The sequence below is a fragment of the Lissotriton helveticus genome, chromosome 10 (genome assembly GCF_964261635.1).
Source record: "Lissotriton helveticus chromosome 10, aLisHel1.1, whole genome shotgun sequence".
Classification (NCBI taxonomy): Eukaryota; Metazoa; Chordata; class Amphibia; order Caudata; family Salamandridae; genus Lissotriton; species Lissotriton helveticus.
The window spans coordinates 82,443,582-82,469,094 of NC_136071.1; the positions used below are offsets into that span (position 1 = coordinate 82,443,582).

The 25,513-nt window shown below is 47.4% G+C and overlaps 1 protein-coding gene across 3 annotated transcripts in view; it reads left to right on the forward strand.

The window, feature by feature from the left end:
* GGA2 (golgi associated, gamma adaptin ear containing, ARF binding protein 2) overlaps positions 1-23,373 on the forward strand; it is a 107,086-nt gene extending 83,713 nt beyond the window's left edge. For all 3 annotated transcript variants that reach the window (XM_078664788.1, XM_078664789.1, XM_078664790.1), the window contains exons 16-17: positions 684-794; positions 21,597-23,373. In XM_078664788.1, the coding sequence (XP_078520914.1) occupies positions 684-794; positions 21,597-21,710 (225 nt within the window). In that variant the 3' untranslated portion in view covers positions 21,711-23,373. The remainder of the gene's footprint in view (positions 1-683; positions 795-21,596) is intronic.
* The last annotated feature ends 2,140 nt before the right edge of the window (positions 23,374-25,513 follow it).

The window sequence follows — 25,513 nt, forward strand, 5'->3', positions numbered from 1 at the left end:
TCATTAAATCAAAAAAGGTTGAATAAGGGAATTAGGGTGCACAGAGAACACAGTGTATGAAAATGTATTTATAAATGTAAAATTACTGCAGTGCTCCAGAGGAGGGATGTCAGCCCACACCCTTATTAGAACATAAGGAGAACAGTGACTCTGAGCACATGCAATACTGTAAGTCCACAAAGTCAATACGACAGTCGTCAATTTATTCAGTCGTTTCTTTCATTGGTGAATCTTCAAACACCAGCCAACACGTGTTTCGTCTCTGGGTACAATAACCCTCAACTTCCTCAGGGCTGGAATGTGTATTTTTTACATGTATATTTTCCTATCAGCATTTTGCCTTTTACGCCTTTTTTTATTTATGTTTTGAATTTATAATTTCTTATGGTCCTCTTTGGTGACTCACGTAATGGGGAGCACACGTATCACACAACCACTATGCCAATTAAGGCATTTGTGATTATAAGATGGATTTGTAGACATATATATTTTGATATTCCAGCCCTGAGGAAGTCAAAGGTTATTGCACCCAGAGACGAAACAGTATTGCATGTGCTCACAATCAGTGTTCTCCACCTGGTGATCATCCTTTCTCTCATCCTACGAGCTGCCCCAATACTACCCTCAGCTCATATGTACCAAGTGTAATTCTTTTGTCATGTTTTACCACTTTTCCTTCGCAGGTGATGAGAATAAAGTTGCAGCCACCATCAAGCTCCGAGCTACCCCCGTTTAATCCTTTACTCCCCCCGGAAGTCATATCTCAGGTTCTGCTGATCTGCAATCCACAGAAGGTGGGTATCTTTTTAGTATCAAATCTAACCACATCCGCTGAGCTGTGAACAGGACTGGTCAACTATTGCAATGACGCTTCATATAGGAGCATGTGAAAACAGGGAAGTTGTGAATGCAACTTGTTGAGGATATACAAGGCCACGTGTTATGTTATGTTATTTTATGTTATGTTAGTGTTATAAAATAGCTTACCGAAATGCTAAATGGGAACAATTTGCTCTTTTTGGTCCACACATGGAGCAGAATTTATTTTGCAACAGCACAATAATCTACTCTGAAAGCAGGTTAGAAGACACCGTCCAAGGATGAGCCGGCTACCCACTCCTTTTCTGACAGCTCGCAGGCAGTCAAAATAGTGGGAACACATTATGCTGCACTGATTGGTTGAAAGGGTTACCAATGAGAATTGCTGAAACAGAATGTTGTGTCAGTAATTCTGATTCAGAATTGGGCCCTATGTTATTACGATTCTCATTATTCGATGTAAGTCAATCTGAATGTGTGTGGCATAGCTGCAGCACATCACCACTTTTTTCTTTCATTAGAAGCAGATCCCTGAAAAGGCTGTATTGCCTTTGAATTCACTTCCTGGCCCTGTAAATGGGAAGAAATGCTGCCTTGCCCATGTTATGTAATGTTAGTGGCATCAGTGTACTACCTAGTCTACTATTTACAAGTGGAGAAGTGTGGAGTGGAGAAGTGTGGCTCAATGGTTAGAGCGGCAGACCCTGATGCAGAGGTCTGGCCCGGGACCTGGGTTCAATTCCTGCCTTGGCTGGTCTCGGCGGATCTTGGGCTCATAATTCCTCGGACCTGATTTCTCGCTTCGGTGCCTACTCTAAGCATGGGTCCCACGCTGCAACTCTTGGCAATAGCTTGCTTAGTCTCCACAACGGTCCCCTACAGCGCTAGGGATGCCTGGTTGCACCCTGGGGATGCCCAGGAGTGGACATTTCACAGGGAAAAACCAGGAAGGGTTCCCTAGCGGTATGAGTACAGCGCCAGGACACTCAGGAGTATCAGTGCGCTTTAAAAGTACGGCTACATTTACATTTACATTTCAATGGGCGTGGAACACTGGCGATAATCTAGACTGTCCTCCAGATGTTTCCAGGGATTCGCTTGCAGGCCAGATCCAACTCGTCTTGATGATATGTTTTGCCATTGTGATGTAGTCTGCCTCTATAGTGGGTGAACTGCGGAGTCGGAGGTCTTGTGTGAGGAAGGTGTGGTTGGATTGCTAACGCGTATCTCAGATTGGAAACTTGCCCAGCGCCCTTCTGGTAGAAGTAGTCTAAATGTGCTGCTCCATTTATATATTATTTGAAATGTTTACTTATGATATGTTCACTTTGTTGTGTACTTATGAATTAACACAGTTGGGCTTGGTTGCCATGGTGCGTGCTGTTTGTTCGGTTGGCATTCCTTCTTGGACGGCTGATCTGGATGGCAGCAGTTGCATCGGCTTTCCTGACTCTTTGTGGGTTCGATGTTTGCATGTTCAATAAACATTGTGAAGACACAGCTGGGACAAGCGTCTTTCTATCCTCTTGGAATGCACCATTATTCAGCAACGAGTTGTGGGAACTAACCCAAATATTTTCAACTCATCAGTCCACCGAGGAATCGAACTTTGCCTTGTGTGCTGCATCAGGGAACATTATTTTCCTGTTTCTAAAGGCTAGAGCTTCTTTCTGTGATTGATTTTATGCTTTTGGAGCCATTCTGTTCTTGAGAAGCTGCCCCAATTAAGTGCGCGAGAGGCGCTAGCTGGCACCTTTAAGTTCCTGTTTAGGTCTAGCATTCGAGACCTCTTGTATATACTTTAGTATATACTTATATCTGTATGTACTTTGTGGGTTCTGGAGCTCCGTCCTAGGACTTGTCTGCTTTTGCCTTGCTTAGGGACTTTTTTTCTGTTCAACTGCTTCTATTTGACTGTCTTGATAGAAAACAACCAGTAGAGGTCAGTAAAATACCAGAATTCGATTCTGCTGAGGGACTTTCTTTTTTAAAAAATTTCTGGCAAATGCCTCCATTTAACTTTCTTGATAGAAAACGACCAGCAGAGGTCAGTAAAATACCAAAATCACTTTAGCATTCTCTAGATTCCAATCCATAGAAATTGACTTCCACAAGCACCAGTACACAATAATACTTTTTTCAAATCTTGTATTTTCTGTGATATGACCACCGAAGGCCCTGATTTTATAATAAAAACAGAGCTTTGGACTATACCATTTCCAGCTGAAAGGCAATATTTCTCTCCATGTGTTACACAGTTTGATGCTTACTTTCCCTCCATGTTTAAGAACAGTAGATGTTTCAGCACCCAGGCTAATATGTTGCATAGCTAAATACATATAAGGTCCCAAAGGCGAGACCGATTGCATTGCAAATGCTTGTTTTTTCTTATCAGTACCGATGCTCTTACGTTCAGGTGTTCCTCATTTGATATTTTTTGTCAGTCGGTATCCTAGCAACCGCGCTGATTTCCCCATCAGGTAATAACACTCCCACGTCCTCTTTCTATGCGTGCCCCCATCCTTGTTTGGTTATTTACATTCAACAAATTGATGCTAACTGCATAATTTTCCAAGCATTGGTATTATAGAGGATTCTGGGGCGTTTTTAATCACTGTTTTGGGATATCTCTTCTTCTGAATTTGAATTTGAATTTAAAAACTTTTCTATAGCGCACTTTTACCATGCGGTTTCATGGCGCTGTTGGATTGAGAGAAGCGGGCAGGAGCAGAGGGGGATTAAGCATTGTAGGCTCGAGAGAAAAGAAAAGTTTTGAGACCCTTCCGGAATTCCATGTAGGAAGATGACATGCGGAGTTCCGAAGGAAGGGAGTTCCAAAACGAAGGAGCAAGTACTGCAAATTTCGTACCACCAGTCTTTTTCTTACTGAAGCGGGGGATAGTTAGCAGAGCCTGATGAGTGGACCTAAGCTCTCGTCCAGGAATGTAGGGGGTGATGGCAGAACAAATGAATTCCGGGGCGGTGCCTGTTTTAGCCTGGAAGGTGGTGCAACCAAGTTTAAACAAGGCACGCTCTTTCACCGGCAGCCAGTGCAATGCCTGCAGTAAGGGAGTGGCTCGGTGGTATTTAGGCAGGCCATGAATCAGGCGGGCAGCCTGGTTCTGCACTAGCTGCAGACGGCGAATGGCGTAAGCTGGAGCGCCGTTGTAAATGATGTTCCCGTAATCGAGGCGCGAGAGCACCATGGCCATCACTATAATCTTTAGGGCGGGTAAAGAAAAAAAACGAGAAATCTTTCTGCTACTCGTGTATATTACTGGAACTTGCATTCCTCAGTGAAAGTTTATTATTCACTTTGTATTATTCTCAAGGTGGGTAACTTAACTATTTAAAGGCTTTCAATTCTTATTTAGCTTTTTGTGTTTTTGTCACATAGCTTCTTCGGTGCATCCTTTGCAAATTGCACCTTTTCTTTAAAATCATGGGAAGCCTGTATTTAAGTGGCGACAATGGTTCAGATCATTTGAAACTACACTGTGGCTATTGATGGGAAGAAGTACTCTAATGAAAGGAAAATAGCTTTACTATTTGGATTGCTTGGTGATGCTTGCCAAGAAATTTTCGATAACATTCCTGAGTGTGACCCTCCTGCAGGACAGTTCATGCCTTGGGATGAATACACTGAAGCACTCAAGAGGTTAGAGAAAAGGTTTTCTGATCAACCAAACATCATGATTGAAAGGCACAATTGAGGAATACTTATCCAGTTTGTGCATTCTGGCTTCCAAGTGCACATTGGTATGATCATGGGTCTATATTTACGTAACCAATATGTGCTTCATTGCTCCAGCAAGAAAATACAGGAATGGTTACTTGCTTGCAGGAATCCCACACATGCTGAGGCAATTGATATTTCTATAAGTATCGAGCGATCTTCAATATCCAGTAAAGTTATAACAGATTCAGACTTCAGCCATGATCTGGTGTGTGCCATTTCTACTAAAAGTTGGCAAAGTGATGCGGCAAAAGGAAAAGTGAACTCAACTAATTCTAGAAAACTGAGTCCAAGCCACATATTGGATATAAACCAAGTTGCCCTGCCGTCAACTGCAGATGTACCAAATGTAAAAAACTGAGTCCTTTTCAAAGTGTCTGCTGATCTTCTGGTATAGCAGCCAATTCAACATTTGGGGTTAATGCATTGGAGTCAACATCTGAGGATTTTCAAGAAGAATTAATCAGTAACCTTGTGTTAATTGTGAATCTATACTACTATAATAAAGGAAGAACTTTCAGCCTTTGAGGCGGGTAAACTCGGGTACCACAGCGCCAATCCATACACCCGATACACCGTTGGAATCGTCAGGGTGTGTAGATGGTTATAGGCTATATAAATTTTAAAACAAAACTTGATTTAAAAAATGTACAGTAAAAAAAAAATTAGTCCCTCCGAAGTAGCGCCGGCCGCGATGTGCGTGCTCACGTCAGGAGCGCGGGGAGGAGCGGCGTCCAGGAGCGCGACGAGGAGCGGCGGACATGGCGCGGGGGAGGAGCGGTGACGTGAGGAGCAGCGGACAGGCCAGCGGCGGTGCGAGCAGCGGACAGGCTGGAGGAGCGGCGGCTCAGGTAAGGGAGCGGCGGACATGGCGCGGAGGAGGAGCGTTGACGTGAGGAGCAGCGGACAGGCGGGAGGAGCGGCGGCTCAGGTAAGGGGACCCATGTCGGGGCAGGCGAGGGTCGGGGCAGGCGGGGGTCGGGGCAGGCGGGGGACGGGCCGGGCGGGGGCCCGGGCTGCTGCACAACGTCGGGGCGGGCGGGGGTCGGGGAAGCCTGTTGCACCCGGACAAGGTCGGGACAGGCTGCTAGTGATGATATAAATTGTTCTTTTTTCAAGGCTCGATTAGGTGAAGCACTTATTGGCGAAACAAAATTGGAAATAATGGCGGACTCTCGTTCGCCCATTACTATTCTGTCTGATGTTTCATATCATGATAAACAGTTAAAAAGTCACTGTTGCACACTGATGTTCATCCGAAATCCTTTGAAGGACAAGACATTGTGATGTTGGGTTATGTTGTTGAGCAGCTAAGTGTTCTTGAACACAAACGTACTCACAAAAATGTATGTTGCAGAAAATGGTAGCAATGTAGTTGGCTGGAATGATTTGGCTAGAACGGGTATCATTTTAAAGCCAGGAAATGATCAACCACTTGTTTTGGGTGAGTTACCTATTGCCTCAATTGATTTATCTAAAGTTAAATATACTTGTGAGATCAATGATATACTTATTAGGCATAAAAGCATATTTGAGAATAGAGTAAGTTGCATTAAAGGTGTAGTTCATGACATAAAGCTCAAATCTAATGCTGTTCCTGTGAGGCACAAGTTTAGACCTGTTCCGCTTAGTGTTAGAGATCAATTGAAAACGCTATTGAATGTAATATGCAATACCGGTATAAATCAATCTGTTGATTCTTCTCAATGGGTTTCGGCTATAGTTTTGGCCAAGAAAAAGGATGGAAATTTGCGTTTATGTGCTGACTTGAAAAAGCATAGAACAGTGCCTAAACACACTGGAACGGTAAGCAATATCTGACCCAGACAAACGGGGAGCACTACAGTCTGCCCCCATAGACCATGCTGAAACGTTAGAGACATTGTGGACAATAGACCATAGTGCATTTCTCCAATGAAAACACACGGACGCAGACAGGTCAGGTGCACTGCTAGCCCGCATAGTTAGGGATAGGCCAGACCCGCCAGTCATAACCAAAATCCGTACCCGTGCAGGCCATATAGTTCATACACAAAACGAAATCAATGCAGCCTTTTATGAACATCTAGCTGCTAGCAACACTCTATGAGCCCCCCACTCCTGTGGAAGGACCTTCTATAAAAGAGTTTTTACAGGACATTCCTTTTCCAGTGGTCCCTGATGCAGTGAAAAAGGACATAGATGGCCCTATAACTCAAAATGAAATCCGTGCTGCAATTAAGGGTTTGAATCGCAAATTGATGGACTCCCAGTCGAGTTTTACCATACCTACTCAGAGACCTTGGTACCCACACTAGAATCTGTCTATAAGGTAGGCTTTGAGACTGGTCACCTGCCAGAGTCCATCATGCAAGCATTGGTTACATCGATACCCAAGCCAGGTTGAGATAACTTAGAGCTATCTAATTACAGGCCCCTCTACTTCCTGTCCACTGAATACAAAATTTTAAGTAAGGCTCTTGCTAATCGCATACAACCACACCTTAATATGCTAATCCATGGGGATCAATGCGGGTTCGTACCGAATCGCAGTACTTCACTAAACACTAGAAAGTTACATACTTTACTAAACACTAGAAGGTTACATTATGTAATGCAGGCCACCCCTTGGGAATACCAGGATGCAGGATGCATAGCACTGGATCTTAAGCAGGCCTTTGACTCCCTTTCTTGGGATTTTATGTTCATGACACTGTGACGATTTGGGTTCCCGGACATGTATATTAAATGGGTTCATTTATTATATACATCTCCCACGGCCAGGGCACGCACCGGCCATTACATCTCGGATCAATACAATATCTATAGGGGCACAAGGCAGGGATGCCCTCTATCCCCTTTGTTATTTGTGCTCGCACTGGAGCCATTAGTGTTAGCCCTCAGAGGCTCAGCGGCCCAGCTCGGCATTCCCATTGATGGGATACACCACTTAATATCCATCTATGCAGATGACATACTGCTGTATTTATGGGACCTGACAGCTGACAATGCCCCTCTCCCCAGCATCTTTGCCACTTTTGATCACCTATTGGGATTGGCTATAAACACAGAGAAATCGACTACTTATTTCTTCCGGCAATCGCAGCATCCAACCCACATACAGTTTGGCAACTATACAATACCAGTGACTCCCACCACCTTCAAATATCTAGGCATCCAAGTCTATAGGACACAGACGGACCAGATTGAGGGCAATATAGTCCGGGCCATAACGGCCCTCCAAGCTAGTGTGGCCTTCTGGTCCTCGTTGCCACTATCGGTAATGGGCAGGGTTACCGTATCAAAAATGGTGATGCTGCCTCGCCTATTATATTATTTTGTAAACATATCTGTAGTTCTTCCACAGTCTATTTTTAACACACTGAATGCTATGTTGATTACACTCATTTGGGGGGCTGGTCGAAGACGAATAAGCCTTTGGAAACTCAAACTAGAGACACCCAGTGGCGGCTTGGGAGTCCCTAATTTTCGAAGCTACTACTACACCAGCAAGCTCCAATGGCTATCATATTGGACGGCAGGGAGAAACTTACAGGAGATTGGGTTCACACCGCAGAGGATTGATCGGGGCGAATTACATTCCTTGCTATTACCGAGGGCTAAGATCCCTCCAGATTACCCATCCCTACTTAGGACCGCCCTACAATGCTGGAGGTAGGCCCTATTGTACACCGCCTCAGCAACCCCTTACGCCACAAATATCCCCCTCCTCTGGATCCCCACACCACAGGGAAGACTATCGAAGTCAAGGATATGGGACTGTACAGATATTGGGGTGGAGGACGTGGGCGCATTCTTTGGTGATGGCATCATACTAGATCATGACTCCTTTTTACAGGCCACGGGAGCACCGTCATTATTCTTATTGCATGCTACTGTGACACGTTACATAAGGACTACCTGGGCCCCACAGAGGGAGGAACCCTCACAACACAACCTGGTACATCTTCTGTATTATATGGGACCTGGAGGACACCTGGTGCAGTGGTTATACACAGGAGTTAGGGCACATGCAGCAATTGCACTCGCATCTCTTAGAGCACAATGGTCCGAGGACTCTCACGTGGAAATTACTGACAAGGTATGGACATATATGTTAGAACACCCCAAAAAGGTATCGTGTAACGCGAAATTAAAATGTATCCAGTCAATGGTCCTTCATAGATCGTACCTTACGCCCCAGCGGATCCATCGCATGTTTCCGGATTCCGCCCACTGCTGCCCCCGCTGTAGAGAAGATGAGGCAGGGTTTCTTCACATGCTATACCAGTGACTCCCACCACCTTCAAATATCTAGGCATCCAAGTCTATAGGACTTCAGAGATTATTGGAGAAGACTTGCTTCAGAGATTATTGGAGAAGAAAGACTCTGCAACTCACTGAACGTAGTTACACAACTCCCAGTCCCGGATGAAGTCCTCAATTGCCTCATAAGCCACCGGAGGCGCTCAAAGATACAAAAGGTATGGTTAAAGTTCTTAGATCTAGCACTTATCCTTGCAGTGATAGCCCTCACCGTGAAGAGGAAGTCCCCAAGATGTCAGACAGTGTCCATATGGCAGACGGACATGCTTCATTGGGGGAGGGCGGAGGGTGCTGCCCTTTGTAGAGAGGAGGAGAGAGGGCTGAGGAAACAACCCATCTCAATTGATTGGGAGGCTATGCTGATTGAGCTGGAATCACTTGATTTGTCACCCCCATAGACCGCACTGACCCCATAGTACACAAAGATGTAATGGAGCCTCTAGCCCCTTGGTCCTGAGACCCGGACTAACACTTTCCAGCCCTGGAACACGTCAGCTCTTGGAGCAATACAGCTACAGTGAGTTACTTTGATCGTCACAGACCACTGGAGTAAAAACAACCAGGAGTCGGAGTGGGAGGGGTGGGAGGGGGGAGGGAATGGACAGGTTCAGTTTTGTTACCGGTATTTATGCACAGTTTTAATTTTGATGTGGCTCATGTTGGTAATATACTGCTTTATTGTTACTAATGCTAATAGAGTGCAGATCCCAGGACTACTATATTACACAGGGTAAACTACACAGGAACTGTATATGACAACTGTATGGTAACATATGTAACGAAAAGAGAAAAGACTGTCTCTGTTGAACACCCTTTACGCTATGTGATGTGACGAAGTCATCAACAAATTGTGTTAAAAAAAAAAAATATGCTGACTTGAAAGGTCACGCAACAAGAACATCATAGTGGATTGCCAGCCCTTGCCTAAGATTCAGGAAATGCTATTGGCAATTGGTAATGCTACCTTCTTTTTCATCATTGATCTCAAGTCAGCATACCATCAGGTAGCCCTTACATCTGAATCACAAGACTTGACAACGTTTGTTACACTCTTTGGCACCTTTAAATTTTTTAGACTACCATTTGGACTAGCTTCTGCCGCTAGTGTTTTTCAGAAACTTATAGATTCATTATTTAGGGTGTCAAGGGTGTACAAGCGTTTCAGAATTACATCCTGATTAGTGGCAGAAATATAATTGAACACAATGTTGTGCTTGATAGAGTTCTGAGTATTTTTTTTTTTTCAAAACCGTATTTATTAAAAGTTCAAGCAGATCAAGTGTACAGCACCCCAAGAGCAGGGGAACACGACAAGATGCAAAGTACAGTAGAAAATACGTATGGCTCAAACTTTCGATTAACCCCTACCCGCCCCTGTAACCCCCCCCACAATCCCAACAGTACCAACTACCCACCCCTTATCCCACCCTAACCCGATGCACGTGATCACAATTAGCTGCAGAAGACAAGAGAAAACACGCCAGGTGTCTTGGAGCTATCTTGGCCCCGAGGCATTCAGTCATCAGGCAGACCATCATCCGTTACAGTGGGAGGATCTAATGTCAGGTCTCTGTAGTCTGCCCACCGCTTCCAGATCTTGTAATGTTTCCGAGGGCAGCCCCTGGCCTCAAATACCGGCTTTTCCAGCCCCATGAGGAAGTCTAAGCCCGCCTTCCAGGCGCCAAGTGGGGGGGCACGGTCACTCTTCCAGGCCCTCGCCAGGTCTCTCTTGGCCACAACAAGGCCCAACAGAAGGAGATGGCGCTTATAGACGTTACCACCCACTTGTTCGAGGACATGAAGAAGACCCAACCTAGGTGTACGAGGTAGCTCCCACCCCAGCACCTCCGACAGGCAGTCCCACACCCCACCCCAGAACCGGACCAGGCCCACACACGACCACACAGTATGCACCAATGTGCCCCTCTCGGCCCCACAGCGCAGGCAATCCGGGGAAGCAATAAGGCCCGCCCTCCACAGTCTCTCCCTGGTGTAATAGGCCCGATGTAGGTATTTAAATTGTATGAATCTCAACCGCACTGCAATAGCCGCACCCCGGGGGGATTCCAGCGCCTCTCTCCAATCATCCTCATCCAGCGGTCCAACATCCACCTCCCAGGCGGCCTTCAACGACACCAGAGAAGAGGAGCAGTGAGTGACCAGCGATTGGTAGATTTTCGAGACTTTTTTATCCCCAAGGTCACCCATGAACAGCTTAGCCTCGACGGGGCTGAAGTCTGGAAGCTGGTCCAGCTCCACTAGGCTCGGCGCCAGCGCATGACGAAGCTGTAGGTACTTAAAAAACTGGGTCTTGGGCATCGCAAACTCACCGCTGAGCACTTCAAAGGACTTAAGGGTAGTTCCGGTAAGTACGTGACCAAGCGACGAGATCCCTATGGAGTCCCAGCCACCAAACCCTTGCAAAGAAGCCAGCGCCGGGAGCCGCCCGTTATGCCACAGCGGAGTTTCGGCCGTCAGCCGTCCCCACCAACCCATTCGACGTAGTGCCTGCCTCCAAATCAGGAAGACCACTTGTGTCGCATGCGGCAGCGACTTCCGCCGCCCCGCTGAATACAAGAGGGTATGGAGCGTGGCATCACCCATCAGAAAATGTTCCAGGGCATACGCTGGGTCATCGCGGCCACCGTACCACCACTCATTCAAGACCAGCAAATGAGAGGCTTGATAATAGGACAATATGTCAGACGTCGCGAGGCCTCCACAGTACGTGGACAAAAAGCAGGTCCGCAGTGCCACCCTAGAAGCACCCCCAGCCCACAAAAACCGGCCTAATAGGGAGTTCACACGCCGGAACCACTGTGGGTCCACTCTGTATGGATGGTTCTGTAATTGGTACAGTAGTCTAGGGAGGGCCACCATCTTAAAAATAGCAGATCTGCCATAGATATTCAGAGGCATGCGTGACCATGTCTTAACGTCGGATTGAACCCTGTCCCACACCGGTTGTATGTTACGCTCCCAGGCAACAGCGGCAGACTCCGACAGGAAGACTCCGAGATACTTCAGGCCACCAACCGCCACCTGCAGTTCCACCGCCCAAGGAGACACTTCGCGTCGGCCCCCCAGCATCCAGAGGGTCGATTTGCGAGGGTTAAGGTACAGTCCCGAGACCTCCCCAAACACACGCATTATCTCCAAGATACGCGGACCCGAACGATCCAGGTCTGTCAAAAAGAAAAGAACATCATCCGCATACAGTGCGATCCTGTCCGTGAGGCTCGCACTCCACACAAAGCCACGAAGCTGTGCATCAATGCGCACCCAGGCCGCCAGCGGCTCCATGACTAGCGCAAAGAGATATGGGGACAGGGGGCACCCCTGCCGGGTCCCCCTAGCAATCGGGAATTTCTCCGAAATGGCGCCCGAGACACGCACCGAGGCTGTGATGTCGGTGTACAGCAGTCGGACATACGAGACAAAGACTGGGCCTAAGTTGAGACGCGGCAACAGAGCAAAGAGGTATGCCCAACTGACAGAATCAAACGCTCTGTCGATGTCCGCCAGTAAGAGCGCCGCCCGCTCCCCAGTCGCCCCTATCGCACCAATCGCCACCTGCGCCCGTCTGATGTTGTGCCTTGTCGCCCTGCCCGGCATAAAGCCCGCTTGATCCGGGTGGACCAGATCCGTCACATACGGGAGAAGGCGATTCGCCAACGCCTTAGCCAATAATTTGGCCTCAAAATTAATAAGAGAAATCGGGCGATACGACTCGTGTCTGTCAGGGGGCCTGCCCGGTTTCAGGAACACCACTATTTCAGCCTGACGCCAGTCGGCCGGCAAGCAACCAACCTCTCGCGCCGCCTCCAAAGCCCTCCGATAGTGTGGTCCCAGCTGCAAATGAAATTTCTTGAAAAATTCACTAGGGAAGCCACTCGGTCCCGGCGCCTTGCCCGTGTTAAGCTGTCCCAGCGCGTCGCCCAGTTCCTCCGCCGACAGGGGAAGGTCAAGGGCTGTCCTAGCCTCCTCCGACAACGCCCGGGGGGGCAGGTCAGCTATGAATTTGTCAATCGCCTCCGGTGGGAGACAATCACGCGAAGCGTACTGTACCCTATAATAGTCGGCAAAACTCGCCGCAAGCGCAGCAGGGTCCGTCATAGCAATCCCCTCCCTGTCCGTAAGTCCCGGCAGAGAGATCGGCTGTAGAGTTCGCTGACACAGGCGGTGGAGCATAGTGCACGATTTGTCACCCCACTGGTACACCCGACTGCGCGTGGCCAGCCAGGCCTGACGAGCCTCGTCCAGCAGGATCGAAGCATAGGAACGCTGCGCCTGAAGAAGTAGCCGAAGCGCCACATCCCCTGCATTGTCACCACACTGTCCTTCCAAAGTTCTCACCGCCGCCGCAGCCGCCACAGTGGCCTCCCGACTCCCCCGACGGGCAGCAGCACACCAGGCGATGTCCACACCCCGCAGCGTGGGTTTCATGGCCTCCCAGACCGTCACACTGTCCATGCCGTCGGTCAAATTCTCCCGCCAATATTGGGCTATCGCACCGCGCAAGTGGGTCGTATATTCTGCCCGTTGGAGATGCCACGAGGACATCCGCCAACGGAACGGCTGACGGGGTTTACACAGTGCAATCTGCACTGCGACCGGGGAATGATCTGACAATCCACGAGGCTGGATCACGGCCTGCTGCACCCTATCGAGGAAGGCCCCGGGTACAAACACACAGTCTATCCGGGAAAAGGAGCCATGCACCGCCGACACAAACGTGTACTCACGCGTCCTGGCATGCAGATGTCGCCATGCATCCACCCAACCGAGCCCATCACTCATAGCTCTCAGACGCGTAGGGGCAGGCGCCCCCGCGGCCACTTGCAGTCTCCGCCTGTCCAGAGTCAAATCCATTACATCATTCCAGTCACCCCCTATGACAGCTAGGCAGTCCGGAATATCGGCCCACAATTCAAACAGGCGCTCCGCTAGAGACCACTGCAGGGGAGGGGGAGCATACACACTGCCGAACACCACAGGTTCCACTCCAATCATGCCCTTGACAAACACAAACCGACCCTGGGGATCAAGCCAATGGCGCTCGTGAACATAAGATAAGCGTCGATGGATAAGGACAGCCGCCCCTCTCGACCCCCTGGTAAAACCTGCATGGAACACCTGGGTATAACCAAAACGTTGTAGACTCAGCACCTTCGTTCCTAACATGTGTGTTTCTTGCAGCAACATGACATCTGCCGAGTCCCTCTTACCCCAGCGCAGCACTGCCCCCCTTTTAATTTTGTCCAGCATGCCCCTGACATTCCAGCTGAGAATCCTCATGGAGCCACTAACAGGCGCCGCTCCTGAAGAATCACCCATAGTCTCGGTGGGAGAGCATCTGGAAATCCCCGGACCCAGCCCAAGCACCCAGTAGTACAAAAACCACAGCAGCAAAGATCACGTGCATCCCCAACCAACCACCCCGCATCCCCCCCCACCCGAACACCCACACAACATCCTCAACAACCAAACCCCTGCCTATCCCCCCTCCCCCACCCCTATACCTCAGGAAACAGTGAAGTACCTGTCGCGGCATAAAGAGCCCCGGGCCCAAAACAGAGCGCCCAAAGCCCCCCAGGCCAATGGATCCCCTCACACACCCCAACTATCAGTACCTCCCCTTGGGGCCCCCCTCGAACATGGGAGGAATGGGCCGCCCATGGGTCAGCACCCCGAACCCCGTTACGCACATGTGGTCCACCGCATAAGCGCAGCGGGACAGAACAACCTTAAACAGCACGCCCACCCCCTGTGGGACCAGCCACGGCCCAGGCCACCCTACACCACACACCAGCCCATCAACCAGTAGTGTCACCCCTACGGCCACCAGCCCAGGCTAGAAACGAAGGACATGCATGAGACAGGAGAGGGCCCTACAACCCTCAGGACCCAGTCCCAGACTGAGCAGTGTCTGACTGTGCACCATCCAGTAGGCCACCCCCGGATCGGGAGCGTCGTCGCGACCTAGACTTCCGGCGTCTCCTGCTCCCGTTGGAAGATTCGCCCCTCTCCGGCGATGACCCACGCGATGCTCCGGAGTTCAGGCCCGGCTGGGCATTCGGACGGATCCTGACAGTCTCATCTGTCCATTGAAAAACCGCCTCCGGAGTGTCAAAGAAGTGGGTCTTGGAATGAAACACAACACGCAGACGTGCAGGGTACAACAGCGAATACTGAATTTTCAGTCCACGCAACTTGGCTTTCGCATCCTGGAAGGATCGGCGCTGCTGCTGCACCAGCCTGGTATAGTCCGGAAAGATCATTATCCTGTGACCCTCAAACGATAAGTCCTCCTTTGCCCTTGCTTCCCTAAGGATCACATCCCGGTCATGAAAATTGAGGATCTTAGCGATGACCGGACGCGGTCGCTCCCCCGCCGGTGGCTTCTGCGCCAAGGCTCTATGGGCACGCTCCACCACAAAGCAGGGTGATAAAGCGTCCGGGGGAAGCCAGCTCTCCAACCAGTGCGCCAAGAATGAATCCATGGACCCCTTCTCACAATCCTCCGGAAAGCCCACAAAGCGCAGATTATTCCTTCGCGCCCTCCCCTCCGCATCCTCGACACGGAGCGCCAGCCCTTTTTGGATCCTGGCCATGTCTTCCACCTTCTTTTTCAGGGCCACCACATCGTCCTCCACTCCAGTAATCCGAGTCTCGGTTTCGGTGATGCGGGCCACAGCATTGCGGAGATCTTGGCGCAGCAGCATGACATCGTCGCCAACAGCCCCAATCTTGGCATCAAGCATGTCTCTGGACTGCGTAATGGCGGCCATCAGGGCCGCATTATCAGGACCTGCGCCCTGGCCCCCACCGGAAGCCCCGGATCCTCCACTGGGCCCCGTGAATTTATCAATTGTCCCTTGCTTGGCGGACCCAGTGCCGCCCCCTCCTCTCGTCATGGTTAGCGGCAAGGAAAATGGCCACACTGCCCCAGTGGTGGGCCCCTCGTTGACAGCAATGCAGTAGGTATGGCCACCCAGGGGGGCCAGGGAAACTCCGCCGGGGATCAGATGCCGTCTCCAGTGAGCACCCCCAGCACACCAACACCGCAGCCCAGCCCCAGGCGGCAAGCCCCAGCGGGAATGCCTGGCAGGATAGTCACGGCACTAGGGAAGGGCTTCCAGGATCTCAGACTGGACCTTACCCAGAACCCACGAGCCGGGACGCGCAGAGGAAGGTCTCAGGAATCGGGGACGTCCAGCCCCGACGACCGCCCGGCCACTCCACACCCCACCCGAGTCACAAAGCAGCGGCCAATGCAGAGCAGACACTCCGGACCACCGGAGGAGAGGAGGAGGGGGGGGGGCACTCACAGTTCGTCTCAGGCTACCTGTAGGAGACCTCCACGTACATCCGGGCAGCAGGCTTGTCCCTCCAGGCACCATCCAAGTCCGACGCGGCGTGTAGAGCACTAGGACTCCATCTGCTCCGGGCCCACTTCTCAGTCCAGGAGCCAGGGAAGGCACCACCCGGCCAAGGCCCACCAAATTCGAGGCCCCGGCGTCCCCAGGGCCAGGCAGGCAGCAAGGACACTCCAGCGCCCCAGAAACCGAGGTAGGATCCAGCGGGGACTCCCTCCGTCGTCTCACCGGCCCCAATCAGTCCAGGGAGCAGGGCCGAGGAGTCGCGCCTCAGAGCGCACGCTATGTGGAGATTACCAGGCCACCGGGCAACGGGGCGCGATCCACGACCAAGTCCCTCAGGGTCCCTCCAGATGATGCCAGCGGTCGCCGCTCACAACAGGTGCCGTACCGACCCCAGGAGCCAGCCTCCACGACCCCCAGTCACGCAGACACAGACCGGCCCGGGGTCGCAAAACTCGAGGCCCCGGTCCCTCGGGGTCCACACAGGCCGCGGCGCCCCCAGACCGCCCCAGGAGCACCCCAGGGGCAGCCTCCGAAGACTCAGGCACTCCCAACGGTCCCCGTGGGCTCCGGCGCCGATGCTGCTGGGTGAGGGTTCCCCCGACCGGCTCAACCACTGGCCGACGGTCTCGGGTCTCGAAAATCGAGGCCCCGGCTCCACTCGTGGGCAGTAGGCCGCGCCGCGTCGCCAGCAAGTGCGGGTCGCCGGAGCAGCTGATGAAGCGGGGCGGCACACCGGACAGGTCACGGTGCCACCCGGAACACTGCTAGCTCAGGTAGGGCAGTTTGCGGGGCTCGGGGGCCAGGATAATAGTCGGATAACGTGTGGGCCGGCGGGAGCTCCTCTAAGCTGCGACCGCCATCGACGCCCTCCAAGCCACGCCCCGAGTTCTGAGTATTTTAAGTAGTAAATGTGTGACGGTGTCCAAAGAAAAGTGCAAGTCTCTTGTTAAGGAACTTGCGGGTAGATGCATCAACGTTTTTTTTTGCGATTCCTAAATTGCGAAAATTAAGGAATCGCAATTTAGGAATCGCAAAATGCAATGCATTAACAATTCGCATTTATTTTTGCGATTCGGTATTTTTCCTTAATTGCGATTCACAATTTGCGAATCGCAATTAAGGAAAACCCTTCCCATTGATTCCTATGGGCCAAAAGGCCCATAGGAATGAATGGGAAGGCATTCACATTTTGCGAATTTCAAATTGCGATTCGCAAAATGTGCTGCAATTTCAAGGTGCAGGGGGGGTCCAAAGAACCCCTCCCTGCACCCCTGAAATGTAATTGTAAATGCAATTTACACACACACACATGCCCCAGGGGCAGGTGTGTGTGTGTACATTATAACTTTCAAAAATGCAATTTGTGCATATTTGACAGTTTCCCGTAAATTAGCATGAAGTTCAACTTCATGCTATTTTACCACTTCCAAATTGCGAATTCGCAATTAAAAAATGATCATGCATTGCATTTAAGAAATCTGTAATTGCGATTTCCTAAATGCAATCGCAATTTTAGAAATCGCAACATGGTTGCGATTCCTAAAATTGCGAAATGCATGATGCATTCCAGATTAGTCAATTGCATTCGCAAACGGCCGTAAAATGCGATTCGCACCGTTTGCGAATGCAATTCTCAATGATGCATCTAGGCATTGATTCCTTGGGACACATTATAACATCTGGGGGTATTAAGCCTTAACAGGAATTAATTGATGCCATCCGTAAAGTACCTGCATCATCTGATAACGACTCACTGAGATCACTTTTAGGTCTCAGTGAAGAATGAAAAATGTATTTGGACTGAAATGCACGATAACGCTTTCTGTCAGGTTAAAGTGGTGATTTTAAGTGCATCAACTTTGCAAACTTTCAATAGTGCTGATAGGTGCTCAGTCTTTGTGGATGCAAGTTCCGTAGGTCTTGGAGCTGTGCTCACTCAAGTCTATCATGGCAAAGAACATACTCTAGGTTTTGGTTCAAGAGCTCTGGGTAAATCAGAAACACAGTACAGCTCTATTGAAAGGGAGGCATTAACCTGTGCATGGGCTGTTTTAAGACTTATATTTGGGAACAAGATTTTGATTTAATTACTGATCATAAACCTCTCATATTCCAAATGAGTGATAATGGCACAGATGCAGCATCATCTAGGTTAGTGTGATTATTATCTAGATTGCAAGAGTATGTCTTTAATGTGAAGTATATACCAGGTGAAAAAATTTACAGAACCGATTGCTTGTCACACATACCGCTCAAGTTTGATAGTGAGAAGGATTTGATCCAAGAACAGAAGTTAATTTGCTATTAATGCTGTATTAATCTGCTATTAATGCTGTAGTACTTTTTTCTGGAACTATTGCTGAAGAGGAATGAGTACAGCAGTCTAAAGATGACATAGTATTATCAAAAGTAAAAAAGTACATTTTAACCTCTTCCATGCTCGTGACGAGTCACGGTGGGCGTTTGCGCAGGACGGCCCCCGGCCGTCCGAATCCCCGCCCACTAATGGAAACACCCGCACAGCGCGGAAATTCCCTGCACACAGAAGGGGTTAAGTAAATGGCCACCTGTAAGAAATTTAAACCCAGCATTGGTTCCCTATCAACTAATTCTGTAGAAATGTCTGTGGAGAATGGTTTGGCAAGCAGACAAGGTCTATTCGTACCTCCTGAGAATTTAAGACAAAGGTTGTTGACTATTGCTCATTCGGGGCACCCAGGCATGTCAGTCACCAAAAAAGCATTATTGGTGACCAGCTATGGACACATGTGTGGAACAATTTGTAAACAAGTTTTCGGAATATTTACTTTCTGACAAACACTGGAAGCTTATTAAGTGTGAAACTGGCATCAAATCTCTTCCTGAAAAAGCTTGGGATAAACTTTTTATTTTTCAGGCCCGTTTCACGTTACCCAGCGACATGAGATTTTTTATCAAGGTTGCAGATTATTATTCTAAATGTTAAGTTTACGATTTTGTATCCATGCCCACTACTGATGCAGTTATTACATTTTTGGATAAAGTATTTGCTGTTGAAGGAGGTCAGAATATTCTGTTCTCGTTTAATTGCACTCATTTTATTTCAACGAAAATGACTGATTTTGTACTGAACCATACCATCAGACATGAAAGAGCTCCACTGTATTTTCCTGAAGCCAATGGCATGGTTGAAAGGTGTAACACGTTTTTTAAAGAAGGAATCCAAACTGCTATAGCCTCTAACATGGATGTGCGCATAAATTTATGGGACAAAACGTAAGCACACCTCATTCGGTTACAGGGTTTTTTCCTTTTCTTTTGGTAAACGGTAGGGAAGCTAAAACTTTTCTCACACCTTCTTGGAGATGTAAGGTATCATGTCAGAATAAACTTAAGGAACATCGTAGTCTTGATGACTGTGTCAGATAAAATTTTGCACGCAAGTTTAATACTCATGATGAATCTCATTCCTTGTTAAAAAAAGAGTTTCCACTAGGTGAGTGGGTCTTGGTTAGAAACCCTAGGAAGGTGACAAATGGCGATTCCAGGTTTTCTGATCCCGTGCAAATATAGACCATCTTTCACTGTCGGAACCACTCCTAGCTTTCTTCTTGAGCTTTAATTTACAATGTTCTTGCGTACACAGATGCACTTCTCATGTTGGAATAATTACTTTAAGATCTCCTTAATAACTTTCCCATCTGGGTTCTTAGAAGATGCGCTGTTCTTCTCGGCATTCGATAAATAAGGCGTGGGTGAACTGTGGAGTCAGAGGTCTCATCTGAAGAAGGTGTGGTTGAATTGCTAACGCATATCTTAGATTGATAACTTGCCTAATGCTGTCTGCCAGAAGTAGTCTAAATGTGCTGCCAGCTGTGAAATGCTTAAACTATGTTGATGTGTTGGTACTGATTGTCATGTGTGCGCAAGAGGTATTTCCTAATCTGTTATTGGGTTTTTGAAGCGATTGTCTCCCCAGTGGATGGCGATGTTGATGTGTTTGAACTGTGTGGTGAATGGATGTGTCAGCTGTTCCCTTGGGTGTTAGGATGTGGTCTCTCCTTGTGGCAAGAGTGAAGGGGAGTCCTGCAATTGCTGTCTGTTTGCCACACCTGAGCTGTATTAGATGAATGAGGCATTTTCTGTCTTGTGTGCACCATTAGATGATTGAGTGGCATATCTTTGGTTGTAACTACTTTTGGGTGCCCTGTGATGATCAGCTTCATGGCATATCTGAATTGAACTCTAGTAGGCGTTGAGTAAAAAGCAGAGCAAGACTGGGCTTCTGACTGGTCAAGAGGGCAGGACCAAGTCTCTCACAGGCAAGTGAGTAGCCAAGGCCAGACAGGAATCAATCCCAGAAAACATTTTCACACCAACCCCAAACAGTACTTGGCAATGATTATAACCAGGGCCTGGAGAGGTGGTTGGATCATGGTATTCCAAGCAGCTATGAAAGCAGCCCCTTAGCAGGGAGCCCAAACTCAGTTAACCTAAATCTTACAGCGACAATGCTACTCCATACCCAGGATACACAGATCCTGTCGCATCTAACAGATGATCTACTTCTCAGGTTACAGAGGTCTTGCAGGCATGCGGAACGGACAGCAAACAAGCGTTCAGGTTACACTGACCTTACCGCTCAGCTTCAGCTAACCAAAGTAACCGCAAGTCACATGGGCCTGATGTACCACACCCTTTTGCAATCCCATTCGCTATTGGGTTATTTACTCCAAAAGGGCTTTTCTTCACAAATAGGAGAGGGAGCGAAAGGAGTGCCCCCTCTTGTTTTACCCTTTGCCAATTGTTGTGGTAGCCTCAGGAGAACAGACAGTGGGTCAGAGTATGAAGTTTTCTAAAACAGAGAACATGTAAATAAAAATAAAAAACCAACAACAGTACTGGTTCCAATAGGAACATGGGTTGTTATCATTACTTTTTTTATTATGGTCTGCTGTTTTGTGCTCATAAATTGCCGCCTGCCTAGTGAATATTAATTAGGCCGGTTGTTCTGTGATTCCTTGTGATTCAGTATTTTGTGAACCGACCTATTAGTACAGAGGTCCATTTCCAAAATACTATATTCTATTCTCAAAAATCGGTGCACAAATTTCGACCACTTTTTGTGACTGGATTTATAGTACGTACAGCCTGTATTGCTTACATGCTTGAGACCTAGACGGCAAAGCTATCTATCATCGTCAGCAGAATGAATATCACATGAATAGAGATTGATCCCAATCTGCAAACTATTGTCACAGGTAGGTAACATTGACCTTCTTGTAACTGGGGAAGTAATGCCACCATTGTGTCTCTTCAGCCACACTGAAAAGAAATTACCAATAATACCTTTGTGTCTTCCTTCCTCCTAGGAACAAGTGCGTATGAAGTACAAGCTGACTTTTAACCAGGCTTGCCAGGCTTTCAGTGACGTTGGAGAGATTCACAGTTCCCTGGATGGCACAGTGTGGAAGAAAATCAGATAATATTCTTGTGCCAGATCAGGAATTGAGTGTGAAATAAAGTCCATGACCTCTTTGAAGATGGGACTGGTGTGCCTGCTAATGTTTTAAAGAGCAGGGCTGGATCTTGATGCTGAGGTACTGTGAGCGACTTGGGATATGCAGGTCTGAGGAGATGAGCCCAGTTTGCATACTAAGGTCTTGTGAGGGGCCTAATTTCAAAGCTGAGACTTTAGAAGTTGGGCTTGAATTGAAAACTTGGTCTCAGGAATGGCTTGACTAAGATATTGAGATCTTAAGGCATGGGCCTGATTTAAGCAGTGAGGCCTTTGGAAAAGGCCAGTTTGTGTATTAGGCCTTGAGGCAAATGTCTCTGATTATGATAATAAAGCCTTCACTGGTCGCACTTAATTTAGATTCTGAGGTCTCCGGAGATGGCCTCATATGGAAACTGAGAGAATTAAAGAGAAACGCCTGGGTTCGATAGTGAGGCTCCAGAAGAGGAACTAGGTTTGGATACTGAGGCCTCAGAAGATGGCGCGTATGTGGAGACGGAGGCTTCAGTAATTGGACCTTGTTTGGAATAACAAAGAGTGAAATGATAAGCCTGCTTTTGATAGTTAGGCCTCAGAAGATGGACCACATTTTGGAAACTGATCCCTCAAAAAGTAGACCATGTGTTGATACTGATGCCTTTGAAGATGGACCTTGAGTGGATATTGAGGCTTCAGACAGGAGATGGCCTGCTTTGAATAGTGCGGCCTCAAAAGTTGCATAAGGTTTGGATATGAACGACTCAGAAGATGTGCCTGATGTGCATGTGAGGCCTCAAAAGCAATTTTTAAGTTCACTTCTTTGTGAAGAGATGTTCACTTGGCAAAGGATGTTGCTTTGAGCTTACACATTAGGTGAGTGGACTCCCCACTCCCAAGAAGCCGCAGACAATGTTGAGTAATTGGAGAGAGCTGAGCCCTCCGCAAACTAGATATAAATGACCGTAGGGCACACAGGAGGGAAATAAATAGAGTGCCTGAGGTAGGGGCATAGAGAAAAAGAGTGATGTTTGCCCCCAGCATGAGTGAATAACCCACAGAGACTGGAAAAGGCTGAATGAGAATGCAGAAGATAATGACTGGTGGTGGGGTGGGGTTATGGTGCTGAGGGGGAAACTGTATAATGACAGAGCGATAATGACCAACAGCTGAAGAAGACTTAATTCAGCACACTGGAGATAATTAGTAACTCCCACCATACAAGCATCAACTTTTTGAGTGGTCAATCGGCAGTATTCCTCAATACTGAAGTAAAAAAGTGCCTTCAAGCTACCTATACTGTGGGTTCTTACCACTCATCGGCACACATGGTTTCACCTCCGAGTGAAGGGTGGACCGGTGTTCTCCACTGTATTGCCGGCCCTTAAGAACAGCGTCCTCCGTGACCTGGACCTGCAATTACGCAAGAATCCAAATGTTTTAATCTAAGCAATCTAAATCCAAGAACACTGTGCTATGTCTGTTACAAAATAATGTTTTACTTTTTTTGTATTTTAATCATCTTTTCAGCTTAATATATGTATTGTAGGTGCAATAAAGAAGGCACCTACAGAATTTTAAAAAAGTTAAATAAATTAAAATAGAAGCTGTAAATTGTTGACCACTTATTAAACTAAACATGTTTTTCAATTGTACGCAATGCCATTGCCTGTTTTGTGAACTGCTGGGTTGATATTATCTTACTCATCTCCTTTCTGGGAGTTGACACATGCCGCTCTCAGCTCCCGTGTGAGATGAGGACGTGTCTCACCCAGCTTCCAAGCGAGGGCATGCATTGTCTAGCTCCTGTATAAGGCGAGGGTGTCTCCCTTGGTTCCAGTATTTGTTTTTTGGTTATTTTATACTGGTGTGGGAAGGCAATATCAAAGCCAGAATATTGACGGGTCACCATATCAACCAGAATAACGGGAGACAAAATATCAAATGGTCAATTTGTATAGTTTTTCTATACCTAACTTCAAATATATGATAGCCTTCTAAGACCAATAGAAGCGGAATATGAGGTAGGTCATGCTTGATGTCTGACTGTAGAATGATATTCAACCTGTATTTCAGCAGCAATCTGACTCAAAGCTCATTGCTGCCCCAATCTCTTCAGAATTTAGAGCTCTTGCTTGGGTAGTGACTTCCACAGCCGGATCGCAACACATTTCTGACTGAGGCTATTACAAGATATTGGTAGTAATTAAGCAATTGCATTATCCAAACTCTTTTTATCTCTATATCAAGAAAGCTGAATTGTGGAGGTGGTCATTTTTGACAAAAATATTTGTGCATATTTTGGTGTTGCCTTTTGTTTGCAGTCATGATGTGTTGTGTTACTTTTGTGCTGCATTATTGTTGTGAGTTACTTTTGTGTTATACTATGGTTGGTGTGGCATTCTATTTGCACTGTTTTGTTGTTCTCTGTTGTGTTCTGTGGGGCTTTGTCATTGAAAAATACTGTAGTTTGCTGGTACATTTTGAAATATTATAGGTTGTAGTTGTCGACAAACATTGTTAAGAATCAATGAAGATATAGAAACTGTTTTTAAGAAATGTATGACGTTACAACGCATACATTTACAATGTATGTCTTTACAACGCAGTTTTTACATTGCAACATCCTTCACAACGCACTCCATTACATCGCATGACACTACATCGCATTTTTAGAAACTACCTTTACAACGCATTAATAATCCACATTTGTAAAGCGCACAATCACCCGTTAGGGTCTCTAGGCGCTGGGGGCCGTCGGGAAGATTAAGCAAGCTATTGCCCAGAGTCACACGGTGCTGGGGTAACCTGCCGCCGGAGCCGGGGATCGAACCGTGATCCCCAGATTCCAGCGTCAGTCGCCCTGGCCGCGGCGCCACACCTCTTCCCATATTCCGTAACATCGCATTATACCTTTACAACGCATACCATTACATTGCATTTAAGGTAGGTATTGGATAGTATAGGGGTAAAAATTACTAATCTAACACCAGGGGGTGCAACAGTAGGGTAAATGTTGGATAGTGTAGTGGTAAAAGTTACTATTCTAACTACAGGGGGTGCAACAGTAGGGTAAGTTTTGGATAGTGTATGGGGTACTATGCGTTGTAATGGTATGCGTTGTAATGGTATGCGTGTAGTGACTGCGTTGTAGTGACATGCGCTGTAAAGGATTTTGCGATGTAATGACTGCGTTGTAAGTGTAGTGAGATGTAATGGTTGCGTTGTAAAGGATGTTTCCCGTTTTTGACAGAAGAATACATATTATTTCAAAGAGAAAGGATTACGAAGGTGTTCTTCAGCATCTACCAACAAGGGACGAAAACAGTTATCATTATCCAAGATTCATTATATTGATTTTTTTAGGACGAAACTATTAGGACATAAACGAAATCAGGAAAATGAACTCTTTGTTTACCAAATTTCAATTTGGAGATAGATGAATACGATTTCTTTTTTCAATTAAAAAAGCTGTGATTTGGGAGATATTTTTTTTCAACAAAGATACTGGGGATATTTATAGATATCATTAATAAAGTGTCTCAAATTAAAAAGTACTACGATCACTTTTACTGAGTTAAGACAGCCTCACCAGGACAGGTAGAAAGAGTTAAACCCTGTAGTTAAGTCATCTATCCTTTTGACAAGTTCATCAAGGTTTAATGTAGTTATGTCCATTAAAGAGTCTGTAAGTCACAAACTTAATATTTAACTTTATTAGCACTCCAAGCAAAACCTGATCTGTTGAACATTTATTTTATTCAGAATTTATTAGGTGTAGCTTGTAATCTAAAA